This window comes from Pieris brassicae, chromosome 13 (genome assembly GCF_905147105.1).
Source record: "Pieris brassicae chromosome 13, ilPieBrab1.1, whole genome shotgun sequence".
Lineage (NCBI taxonomy): Eukaryota > Metazoa > Arthropoda > Insecta > Lepidoptera > Pieridae > Pieris > Pieris brassicae.
Genome location: NC_059677.1, coordinates 6,208,074 through 6,220,307, shown reverse-complemented (window position 1 = coordinate 6,220,307; position 12,234 = coordinate 6,208,074). Strand labels below are relative to the sequence as shown.

At 46.2% G+C, this 12,234-nt stretch overlaps 6 protein-coding genes across 6 annotated transcripts; all 6 read left to right on the top strand.

Annotated features, from left to right (window-relative positions):
• The first annotated feature begins 733 nt into the window (after positions 1–733).
• Positions 734–1,384, top strand: LOC123717711 (histone H2B). The gene has a single exon (XM_045673852.1). The coding sequence runs from the start codon at positions 802–804 to the stop codon at positions 1,174–1,176; it is 375 nt and encodes a 124-aa protein (XP_045529808.1). The 5' UTR covers positions 734–801; the 3' UTR covers positions 1,177–1,384.
• Positions 1,385–1,857: 473 nt separating this feature from the next.
• On the top strand, positions 1,858–2,554 carry LOC123717733 (histone H3). Its single transcript, XM_045673874.1, has one exon. It carries the CDS (start codon positions 1,910–1,912, stop codon positions 2,318–2,320), a length of 411 nt encoding a protein of 136 aa, XP_045529830.1. The 5' UTR covers positions 1,858–1,909; the 3' UTR covers positions 2,321–2,554.
• A 573-nt stretch (positions 2,555–3,127) lies between these two features.
• LOC123717727 (histone H4) lies at positions 3,128–3,650 on the top strand. The gene has a single exon (XM_045673869.1). The coding sequence runs from the start codon at positions 3,207–3,209 to the stop codon at positions 3,516–3,518; it is 312 nt and encodes a 103-aa protein (XP_045529825.1). The 5' UTR covers positions 3,128–3,206; the 3' UTR covers positions 3,519–3,650.
• A 978-nt stretch (positions 3,651–4,628) lies between these two features.
• On the top strand, positions 4,629–5,923 carry LOC123717705 (late histone H1-like). The gene has a single exon (XM_045673847.1). The coding sequence runs from the start codon at positions 4,715–4,717 to the stop codon at positions 5,540–5,542; it is 828 nt and encodes a 275-aa protein (XP_045529803.1). The 5' UTR covers positions 4,629–4,714; the 3' UTR covers positions 5,543–5,923.
• A 1,799-nt stretch (positions 5,924–7,722) lies between these two features.
• LOC123717717 (histone H2A) lies at positions 7,723–8,237 on the top strand. Its single transcript, XM_045673859.1, has one exon. It carries the CDS (start codon positions 7,796–7,798, stop codon positions 8,168–8,170), a length of 375 nt encoding a protein of 124 aa, XP_045529815.1. The 5' UTR covers positions 7,723–7,795; the 3' UTR covers positions 8,171–8,237.
• Positions 8,238–8,987: 750 nt separating this feature from the next.
• Positions 8,988–9,638, top strand: LOC123717715 (histone H2B). The gene has a single exon (XM_045673857.1). The coding sequence runs from the start codon at positions 9,056–9,058 to the stop codon at positions 9,428–9,430; it is 375 nt and encodes a 124-aa protein (XP_045529813.1). The 5' UTR covers positions 8,988–9,055; the 3' UTR covers positions 9,431–9,638.
• Positions 9,639–12,234: the final 2,596 nt, after the last annotated feature.

Sequence of the window (12,234 nt, the reverse complement as noted above, 5' to 3'; positions counted from 1 at the left end):
CAATGATGGTGGTGGTGGTGGTGTGGCAACCGTACCACCACCATTTTTTGTTAGATAAATGTTTCAACGACATAATACGTACTTTGATCTCACCGAGATTATACCTACCTACATATTATTATCTATTATAAGTATACTACTACTGCTACTACTACTACTACTACTACTACTACTACTACTACTACTGTGATATATAAAAACGGTCATCAGACAAAATGTAATATTAGTAGATGATTATTTGTTTCTATCAAATTAGTATTAAATTACCTATACTACAATATAATATAGACAATAACCAATAGATAAATCTCGCAATTTTTTTTTCATTTCTTTTTCATACTTAATAATAATAACACGCTCGAAATTACTCGCTTACGCAATCATCCAATCAGTAATACTTAATAGACAATACATGCATACTATGTTATGTACATTTTTTTTTTTGTTGTTGTTGTTGTAAATTTTACTTTAAATAACCATAAATAAATCGTGTCAGAGGGAGAGGGAGACGGAGATAGAGACAGATACACATATAATACAACGCCCCGCCCCCTTCGACGGCGCCGTTCACCCCCCCCCCCCCCCCTCTCGTGTCCCAACACGCGGCGTTCTAACGGTAACGACGCGATCGATTGGCCGCCGCGAAACGTATACCATGTAACTCCGGACCGGTTGCAAGAACACTTTCAAAGTGAAGTATACTGAAGTGACGAAAAATTTTTTAAAAAAGCTATTCTCGTGTGGTGTGTGCAGTAGTCGATACATTCTCTCAACTCTCGCATCTCGCATCTCGCGTTCACTATGCCACCAAAGACCAGCGGCAAGGCGGCCAAGAAGTCCGGCAAGGCACAGAAGAACATATCCAAATCGGACAAAAAGAAAAAGAAGCACAAGAGGAAGGAGAGCTACGCCATTTACATCTACAAGGTGCTCAAGCAGGTGCATCCCGACACCGGTATCTCTTCGAAGGCGATGTCAATCATGAACTCGTTCGTGAACGACATCTTCGAGAGGATCGCGGCTGAGGCGTCTCGTCTCGCTCACTACAACAAGCGTTCGACGATCACGTCCCGCGAGGTGCAGACCTCCGTGAGGCTCCTGCTGCCCGGCGAGCTCGCCAAGCACGCCGTCAGCGAGGGCACCAAGGCCGTCACCAAGTACACCAGCTCCAAGTGAGCGTCGCGGCGGGGTGGGACAACGGCGGTGACGTACGCAACGTAGGAGACGAACACGTCATCCAGACGCCGCGTCGTCTCAGCGCCGGCGATTTCTCTTATTATATTATATCATAATGAGAGCGATTGACAATAATAATAATCATCATCATCATAGTACCATCAAGTACCAACCAACCAACCAAACAAACGGCCCTTTTCAGGGCCACAATATATATCCGAAGAGTCCGTAGAGACCACATAGTATCAACGACAAGCGTAAAAAACTATAAATAAATAAATAAATAAATACTCTCTAAATACACCACATATCTAGTAAACATTTGACATAAAATCTACCATGAAAATGTATTATTAAATAACATGTCGGCTTTAGTAGTTAACCTACACCTATAAAGAAAAATCAAAACAAAACACATACATTGTATGTATATAAGTATAATTATATATTATGCATGCATAAATGTTATCCGCTGACCGACCGACCAGTGATAATATATATTTATTATTATGTTATAAACAATTTCATTCACATAGGTACGCTTCTTTTTTTGTCACGCACGGCAAACCCGTCCTTACCCCCGAGCTCTTTTCGATTTTATATATAAAGGCGCTCTCCGCGCGTGAACGCGGTTTATATCATCACCACAGTTGATACGCGACGGACGTGTCGATCGTGATCGTATAATTTTAGAGTTGAGTTAGTTAGTGAGCGAGTTCGAGCAGTCGTCGTAATGGCACGTACAAAGCAGACAGCCCGTAAGTCCACCGGCGGTAAGGCGCCGCGAAAGCAGCTCGCCACCAAGGCGGCCCGCAAGAGCGCTCCCGCCACCGGCGGCGTGAAGAAGCCTCACCGTTACAGGCCCGGCACCGTCGCGCTGAGAGAGATCCGTCGCTACCAGAAGAGTACCGAGCTGTTGATCCGCAAGTTGCCGTTCCAACGTCTGGTGAGGGAGATTGCGCAGGACTTCAAGACCGACCTCAGGTTCCAGAGCTCCGCCGTGATGGCGCTTCAGGAGGCGAGCGAGGCGTATCTGGTGGGTCTCTTCGAGGACACCAACCTGTGCGCCATTCACGCCAAGCGAGTGACGATCATGCCCAAGGACATCCAACTGGCGAGACGCATTCGCGGCGAGCGTGCTTAATTTTGCGTAATATGTATACATAACATAACATATTATTATTATTATTATTATTACTACAACAAAAGGCCCTTTTCAGGGCCGCATATGATTCAAATGATGCATCTAATTGTGCACACTCAACAGTAGTGCCACAGTCAGACAGACATCACGTGTCGAACGATTAAAACGTAAAACTTTTAAAATAAAATAAAAAAAAAGTAATGAACTGATAGAAAATTATTAATCAATTGTTTTACGATTTACAAAATTTTGACTAAACAGACCAATCGCACCGTCTGTCCGGTAACAAACAGGTTTTAAAAGAAATAGAATACAAAATAAAAATAAAAATATATATATATATATATATATTATTTTCTATTATGCGTCTATATTTTACACTATTGTTACATTGTTTCTTAGAAAACAATAAGTACCTCACGCCCACAATAATAATAAATATTTTTTATTATTATTTAAGTACATATTTATGGCACCACTTAAGGTTGCGTTGCGTTGACTGAGTTTAATAATTTTGTTAATTGTTTTTATTGATTTTTTTGTTTGCGTATTACGTCTTTACCGTTTGTAGTTTGTAGACATATTTGGAGGGTTCATTTTGATTATTTATGTAGTTATTATATATTATACATACGTAACCGACAACGAAAATAACATTAAAGGACGAATATCTCTACAAACCGACCGACCGATACCCCCCCCCCCCCCACCCCTCGGACAACTGCCGCCTTATATATATTCGAGGTTCGGGCATTTCTCTATATAAACCGCGAGTTAATCGGCGCGAAGCGCATTCGAACAGTGAACGTAGTACGTGAGGCACGTACGCAGTGTTGGTTGATTCTTAAATTCACTCAGTTTTCAATTCGAAACTCGCTGGTTCACAATGACCGGTCGCGGTAAGGGAGGAAAGGGATTGGGAAAAGGTGGCGCGAAGCGGCACAGGAAGGTGCTCCGTGATAACATCCAGGGTATCACCAAGCCTGCGATTCGACGTCTGGCGCGCAGGGGTGGCGTGAAACGTATCTCCGGTCTCATATACGAGGAGACCCGCGGTGTTCTCAAGGTTTTCCTCGAGAACGTCATCCGCGACGCGGTAACCTACACGGAGCACGCCAAGAGGAAGACCGTCACCGCAATGGACGTCGTGTACGCTCTGAAGCGCCAGGGCCGCACCCTCTACGGTTTCGGAGGTTAAGTTGGGTTCGGTCGTATATCCACTGATATATACCTACCTACCTACCTACCTAACTTTATGTATTTTTCAACAACAATAAAAAGGCCCTTTTCAGGGCCGCATATGTTTCGATAATAAAAATAAAACGTTATCACAACGACTAAACGTCACCTAAAATTAATTAATATACCAATATATATTGGTATGTACATGTTTATATTTAATAGATGGAAAATTAATATCGAATGCAAAACCGCTACATTTCCCTATAGATATCTAAAGCTAACTATCTACATACCTACATACACGTTACGTGTAGCGTGATAATAATATAAAGTCTTCGTATGTACTTAGTATGTAAAGTAGGTACACGGTACGGTACGGCTTTAACAATCACGTCGTAATATAGCGTAATTGAGATTTTGATAATAATATACATATGATATATTATGAAAATTAACAATATAGATATACGTCTAACCTAAACGGCCGCAGGTCGCGACCGAATCGCTCCTGGGCTAATGAAATTTTCTTATTTACATCTTTTGTTATATTATCATCAACCTTTTACCAATATATATTTTATTAATAAACTTATATTGTGTGTTACGGAGCGAAGAGAACGCGCGCCTCTACGGCCTCGTCTCGGAGAGTGGTGCTGTTCTACAACATGCCGCATTCGATGCGATAAAATCAATCGTAATCTTAATATATTGTCTAAACGAACGGATCCCGTTGAACCTTGGAATCTTGACGTTCAACGGGAGACATCGCACGTGCGAATACCGTTTGATTTAATTGTTTAATTGTCAATTTAAAGTTAACGGTACGCGCGCGAGTCGACAATAACAAACTTTAAAAGTCGATACCTAACGCACGCCAACGCCTGCAGGGCGACTCGAAGTCGTGACCGGTCGCGGATATCATAAAGTCTAATTAGAATAGAGATTTTGTGCAATTTCTCGATTATATATTGGAAAAATTCCGATCAAACTGAGACGTGTTAGTGAAAAGTTTCCACGCCGAATACGAGAAAACGCATATAGTTGACGAAGCTCTCGTCGCGGTATACTGATTCGTCTGGCAGGCGCTCACTAGCGCCGCGCACTCTTAGCATTGTTGTACATTCACTACAATTTTACAATATATTAAAAACTCGTTAATTTACGTGTTAACGTTGTTAAGTGTCTAATTAATTGTTAATAAAAATAAAAAAAATGGCCGACACAGCAGTAGCATCGGAGACACCCGCGCCGGCGACGCCCGCCAAGAAGGCACCAAAAGCGGCAGCGGCGGCGGCCGCCGCGAAGAAACCCAAGGCGAGACCAACGCACCCCAAGACTTCCGACATGGTCAACAGCGCGATCAAAGAGCTCAAGGAGAGGAGCGGATCGTCCCTGCAGGCGATCAAGAAATACATCGCCTCGAATTATAGCCTAGACGCCGAGAGGTTGGCGCCGTTCATAAGAAAGTATCTCAAGCGCGCGGTCGCCTCCGGCACCCTGATTCAGACGAAGGGCAAGGGCGCATCGGGCTCGTTCAAGATAGACAGCAAGTCGGGAACCGGCGGCGGCGCGGCGAAGAAGGCGACGGCCGCCTCCGCTTCCTCCGGCGGCAGGGGCTCCGCCGCGGCGGCGTCCTCCGCGGCCAAATCGGTGAAGAAGCCGACCGCACAAGCCGCCAAGAAGACCGCCGCGAGTGCGGGCGCCAGGAGCAAGAAGGCCGCCGCCGCGGCCGCCGAGACCGCGTCCCCCGCCAAGGCGGGCGGAAGGGGTGGCACCGCCAAAGACAAGAAGGCAGCCGCTGCGGCCAAGAGGAAGCCGGCCGCGTCGGCCGCTCCGAAGAAAGGTCGCGGCTCCGCGGCCGCCTCCGCCGCAGCGTCCGGCAAGGGCGCGTCGACCACCGCCGCCGCTTCCAAGGCGAAGAGGAGCGCGAAACCACCGACCAAAAAACCTAAAGCACCCAAACCGAAGAAGGCAGCAGCCGCCGCGCCCAAATCGAAGGCCGCCACCGCTAAAAAGGCATCGGCCGCTTCCAAGAAGTGAACGCGACAATCCACGTTCAATACGCACGAGCCGCCGCACTGTGTTCGCGTGCGCTGATCACCGGTAAGAAGAAGAAGGAGGAGGAGGAGGAGGAGGGTCGGCCACCGGACGGAAGAGCGACGAACGCATCACAAGTTGGTCGGTTGTGTCGATGTTGTATGTATACACACACACACAACAACACGCACAAACACGCCACACAAAAAGCCCTTTTCAGGGCTAACATATGTTTCGCGAAACCGAAGTTGAGAGTTTCAATCGATAAATAAACGTGAAAAGGTAGTAATAATAAAATTACTTATATATAATTAAATAAATAAATAAATAATAAGAGATTACCTATTTTGTCGAAACATATACATATTCTAAATCAACGTGTATGCCTAAAAAATATGATTATATATTAAAAATATCAAAAACAGTACAGAACAGTAATAAACAAAATAAAAACTTAAACCACACATCAATAGATATTTGTAATTAAGTTGTAAGAGCGAGACAGCAACGCTAGGGGTATATACGCAAAGATGTATGTATATTATAAAAGTTAAATATTTTATATAAATAAACTTGAAATAAGCTTGCTATAAGCACACGTTTGTACACGTGCAATAGTAGGCACGGCGGCACGCCAGGCAAGCGTAGACGATTGCAAAGCTTTCCAAGGAAACGTTTTTGAACTATTTGTATATATATATATTGTATATATATATATATAGTATTTACGTGCATTTTGTTAGTATCATGTGTTGGTATAATGCCTGTATGTATGCAATGCACGTTGTTAAAGATATAAAAAAAAAAAGTAGTGATATACATATTATTAACTTACCTATTTGCTAGCAACTCGACAGCCGTCGCGACACTTAATTAATGCGATCCTAGAAAACAACACTTCACAGTTCAGTCTTAGAGATATATAGATAGATAGACATTCTCTCTGATCATCTTGATCGTACATCACATCACATCACATCACATCACATCACGTCACGTCACATCTCATCTCAATCAGTTCGTTGAACGCGCGCACTTCACACGAGAGATACAAAAAATAGACAAATAGATAAATCGATAAATAAATAAATAAATATATATATTCATATCACACCTGTATAGCACCGCCGTTCTTCGCCACAATCACCGTACCGTACGACACCACCACCACCGTCGCGATCACTTCTTCTTCGTCGTCGTCGTCGTCGTCGTCTACCAATCGCTATAACAATAATTAATACGTGTTAATCGCACGGGCCCGTCTGGAGCGTCGCCTCCGCCTCCGCCGCCCGACTGCCCGACAAAACAATATTCTAAAATAATTACACCTTTGCCAGATGTGTTGGTGCAATAAAAGTTGCAAACAATAGGGAGACCTATTGCACTACCCCCCGCCCCCGCCCCCCGCATATTTCATATTTCTACTGTACATCATTGCCATCATTTTAAAATATCTTTAAAAAATAATGTGCTAAAAATATGAGATTTATATTTTATACACCTACGTATATATTACATACCGGGCTGTCTGTCTGTCTGTCTGTGAAACCCTAACTTGAAATATAAAAATCGACAATAGGTTCATTAGAAGTTATCATCTATCTTCTACCCATTAATAGTGTCTACTTCACATTATTATTTATTATTATTATTATTATTATTTTTTTTTTTATATATAAATAAGTCGCGGAGGGACGGTTAAACGTAACAGTATAAGAATATAAGAATACAACGTATAAGATTATATATGTTATTTTATTTGGAATTGATAATTCAAATAAACAATTTGTGTTGTGTTGTGTTGCTTAATTTCATTAAACTTAAAAAAAATAGAGAAACGTCATTAAAACTCAATTCAATCTCAAGATTCGACTACTTTTTCCAACCGCGATGGATGGATGCTACCGCCATCTAGTATACAATAAAGAAACATACTACTTTTTTTCTTTACATAATATTATGTATACGTAGATACGGTACTGGACGTCAGTCAGCCCTCCCCATCTCGCTCGCTCTCTATCTCTCTGAATATCGCTCGCTCGCTCGGCCGGCATCCAATCGCGTTTAGTAGCGTAGAGAAGTAGACCTCGTCGTTTGTCATACCCGGCCGGTTGGTTAAATACCGTTGGAATTTATATTTAACAAATTCGTCGCTATGGAAAAAAAAACCTCACTCACCAGTCTTACCGTTTCGCTGTCGAGTAGTTGTGTAGAGTAGTGTCGTGTTGTGTACGTACAAACAAACAATCATACAAAATGTCCGGACGTGGCAAGGGCGGCAAGGTCAAGGGGAAGGCAAAGTCGCGTTCCAACCGCGCAGGTCTCCAGTTCCCGGTCGGTCGTATCCACAGGCTGCTCAGGAAGGGCAACTACGCCGAGAGGGTGGGTGCCGGTGCGCCGGTCTACCTTGCGGCCGTTATGGAGTACCTGGCGGCCGAAGTGCTCGAGTTGGCCGGTAACGCGGCCCGTGACAACAAAAAGACCAGGATCATACCGCGTCACCTGCAGTTGGCCATACGCAACGACGAGGAGCTCAACAAGCTACTCTCCGGCGTGACCATCGCACAGGGCGGTGTACTGCCTAACATTCAGGCGGTCCTTCTCCCCAAGAAGACCGAGAAGAAGACATAAATTACATTACAATACAATCGTATCGTTGTCATTGCAACGACCTAAAAGGCCCTTTTCAGGGCCGCAATATGATTCATTAAAACGCAATGATGGTGGTGGTGGTGGTGTGGCAACCGTACCACCACCATTTTTTGTTAGATAAATGTTTCAACGACATAATACGTACTTTGATCTCACCGAGATTATACCTACCTACATATTATTATCTATTATAAGTATACTACTACTGCTACTACTACTACTACTACTACTACTACTACTACTACTACTGTGATATATAAAAACGGTCATCAGACAAAATGTAATATTAGTAGATGATTATTTGTTTCTATCAAATTAGTATTAAATTACCTATACTACAATATAATATAGACAATAACCAATAGATAAATCTCGCAATTTTTTTTTCATTTCTTTTTCATACTTAATAATAATAACACGCTCGAAATTACTCGCTTACGCAATCATCCAATCAGTAATACTTAATAGACAATACATGCATACTATGTTATGTACATTTTTTTTTTTGTTGTTGTTGTTGTAAATTTTACTTTAAATAACCATAAATAAATCGTGTCAGAGGGAGAGGGAGACGGAGATAGAGACAGATACACATATAATACAACGCCCCGCCCCCTTCGACGGCGCCGTTCCCCCCCCCCCCCCCCCCTCTCGTGTCCCAACACGCGGCGTTCTAACGGTAACGACGCGATCGATTGGCCGCCGCGAAACGTATACCATGTAACTCCGGACCGGTTGCAAGAACACTTTCAAAGTGAAGTATACTGAAGTGACGAAAAATTTTTTAAAAAAGCTATTCTCGTGTGGTGTGTGCAGTAGTCGATACATTCTCTCAACTCTCGCATCTCGCATCTCGCGTTCACTATGCCACCAAAGACCAGCGGCAAGGCGGCCAAGAAGTCCGGCAAGGCACAGAAGAACATATCCAAATCGGACAAAAAGAAAAAGAAGCACAAGAGGAAGGAGAGCTACGCCATTTACATCTACAAGGTGCTCAAGCAGGTGCATCCCGACACCGGTATCTCTTCGAAGGCGATGTCAATCATGAACTCGTTCGTGAACGACATCTTCGAGAGGATCGCGGCTGAGGCGTCTCGTCTCGCTCACTACAACAAGCGTTCGACGATCACGTCCCGCGAGGTGCAGACCTCCGTGAGGCTCCTGCTGCCCGGCGAGCTCGCCAAGCACGCCGTCAGCGAGGGCACCAAGGCCGTCACCAAGTACACCAGCTCCAAGTGAGCGTCGCGGCGGGGTGGGACAACGGCGGTGACGTACGCAACGTAGGAGACGAACACGTCATCCAGACGCCGCGTCGTCTCAGCGCCGGCGATTTCTCTTATTATATTATATCATAATGAGAGCGATTGACAATAATAATAATCATCATCATCATAGTACCATCAAGTACCAACCAACCAACCAAACAAACGGCCCTTTTCAGGGCCACAATATATATCCGAAGAGTCCGTAGAGACCACATAGTATCAACGACAAGCGTAAAAAACTATAAATAAATAAATAAATAAATACTCTCTAAATACACCACATATCTAGTAAACATTTGACATAAAATCTACCATGAAAATGTATTATTAAATAACATGTCGGCTTTAGTAGTTAACCTACACCTATAAAGAAAAATCAAAACAAAACACATACATTGTATGTATATAAGTATAATTATATATTATGCATGCATAAATGTTATCCGCTGACCGACCGACCAGTGATAATATATATTTATTATTATGTTATAAACAATTTCATTCACATAGGTACGCTTCTTTTTTTGTCACGCACGGCAAACCCGTCCTTACCCCCGAGCTCTTTTCGATTTTATATATAAAGGCGCTCTCCGCGCGTGAACGCGGGGTTCACTTCGCTTCCGACCGCCGACCCGTGCGGACGTCTGCTCCAGTGCTCTCTCCGTGTGAGTCATCAGTGCTGTAGTGCCATCTCGCTCGCTCCGAGTGAGTCATCGCCGCTTGCCGCTGTACAGTGCGCACGCGCTGTCCGACCGCTGCCTTGCTGCTTGCTGCCTGCTGCCCTCTCATTGGTCAGCCCGATCGCTGCCTTGCTGCCTGCCGCCCTCTCATTGGTCGCTTCGCGTCTTCGGTGTTTGGACATCGGGTTGAAGGCTGCATTTTATGAACGCGGGTTTACCTGCGGCCCTCAGATAGCCACCTAACGGTGCCAAACGGTTATCTGTGGGTTAACGCCTTGTGCGGGAGTGTTTTTGTCCGGGGTGCATACACCGTGCCTTTTTCAAGGCGCGTAACAGCCCCTCCGCTTCCTCCAAGTCCTGTGCACGGCCGGGCCTCCTAGTAGGCACGTATTGGGGAGTAGGTACGCCAACTACTCTCTAGCAACCGGCTAAACACAGGTCCACTGTTGGACGGGTCCTGTCACATCCGTAGGGGCTCTTATACCCAATCTCCTACGGGCTGGTTAGGTCGGTGACAAACCTCACCTCCGCTATCACCAGCGGAGACACACCACATATTAGGGCAAACCATTAGCTTAGGTACTCACCACACTTAGGCAACTAGGTACACACCCGCCGTCAAACTGTTGGCTTCCCGCCAACAGAATGGCGTCCGGGGATCCACCCCCTGACTTAAGAAAAATACTGCTCTTTCTCCAAGAGCGCTTCCCCGACGCTTTGCGGGCTTTTAACGAGTCCGAAACCGCGGATTCGCCGCGTTCACCATCGCCGTCGCCGCGTAAGGCGAAGAAAAATGCCTCCGCGAAGGCATCGAAATTCGTTACACTCCCTCGCTCGCGCTCGCGCTCACCACTCCCTGAAGTGGGAAGTGCCAGCGATGAGGAGACGGATTTAAATTCACGCCCGTCATCGGTCATGTCGACCCAATCCACTCCGGCGTTAGCGGCCGACGAAGCCGCACAAAATTCATCTTCCGAGAGCGACGGCTTTCAAACCGTCGGCCGGAAGAAGAAGCGTTCGGCCAACGGCGGTCCCCCCGCCAAAAGGCCCACTCAAGCCGCCAACCCTCCGAAGAGGGATCTTAGTTCCCTCTTATCGGGAAAACCTGCGCCCCCCGCCCCCGCGGACCGCATTAAAACCCCCCCGCCCGTATACGTTAGGGACAAGGGCGCCTGGCCGACCCTATCAAAAATTCTCGACACAAAGTCGATAAATTACAAGGCCCGAACGCTAAGGGATAACCTTTGCGTTCAGGTCTTTTCATCTGATCACCACCGCTTTCTAACTTCATACCTTCGCTCTGAAGGTATCGGTGGCCACACCTTCCCCCTACCCGAGGAGCGCGTCCTAAGGGTAGTCATTAAGGGCATCCCAAAGGAGATAGACTCCGGGATAGTCCAATCGGACCTCACTGAGCAGGGATACCCCGTAAGGGATGTATTCCGCATGCTCAAGAGAACAACGAAAGAAGAGTACGACATGGTACTCGTTGTCCTCGATCCCACCCCGAGTGGGAAAAAGATATTTAGCCTGAGAGAGTGTTGCAAGCTCTCGGGGCTGAGGGTTGAAACCCCCCTCAAACACTCCTTCACACGACAGTGTCACCGCTGTCAACTCTACGGGCATGCGGCCCGTAACTGTTTCGCTAGGGCACGGTGCGTAAAGTGCCTAGGCGACCACGGCACGGCGGACTGCAAAAGAACGCTTCCGTGCGCTGAGCCGCCGGCGTGCGTGCTTTGCGGGCAACAGGGCCACCCAGCGAATTATCGCGGGTGCCCTCGTGCCCCCAAGGCGCATAGGCCGGCGTCTGGGCGCACGGCGGGGCGCGATGCGGTCCGTCGTGGCGCGGGAGCAAAGCCCACGTACGTGCCGGCCCCACCTCCTAGGAATAGTGCCTGGACCAAGCCCCCCGTTACGGAGGGCCCTCCCCAGCTCACGTCAGAGGCCTTCCCGCCTCTGCCAACAAAATCGGCAGCCGTAAAGCCTTCCCAGGCGCCGGCGCCGACCCCCGTCATAACGGAGAGGCCCACACGCAAGGTGAGCCCTCCGGCTAAAGCCCTCAGCCACACGGCTGAGGCCGCCGCGGAATCAGAAAAGG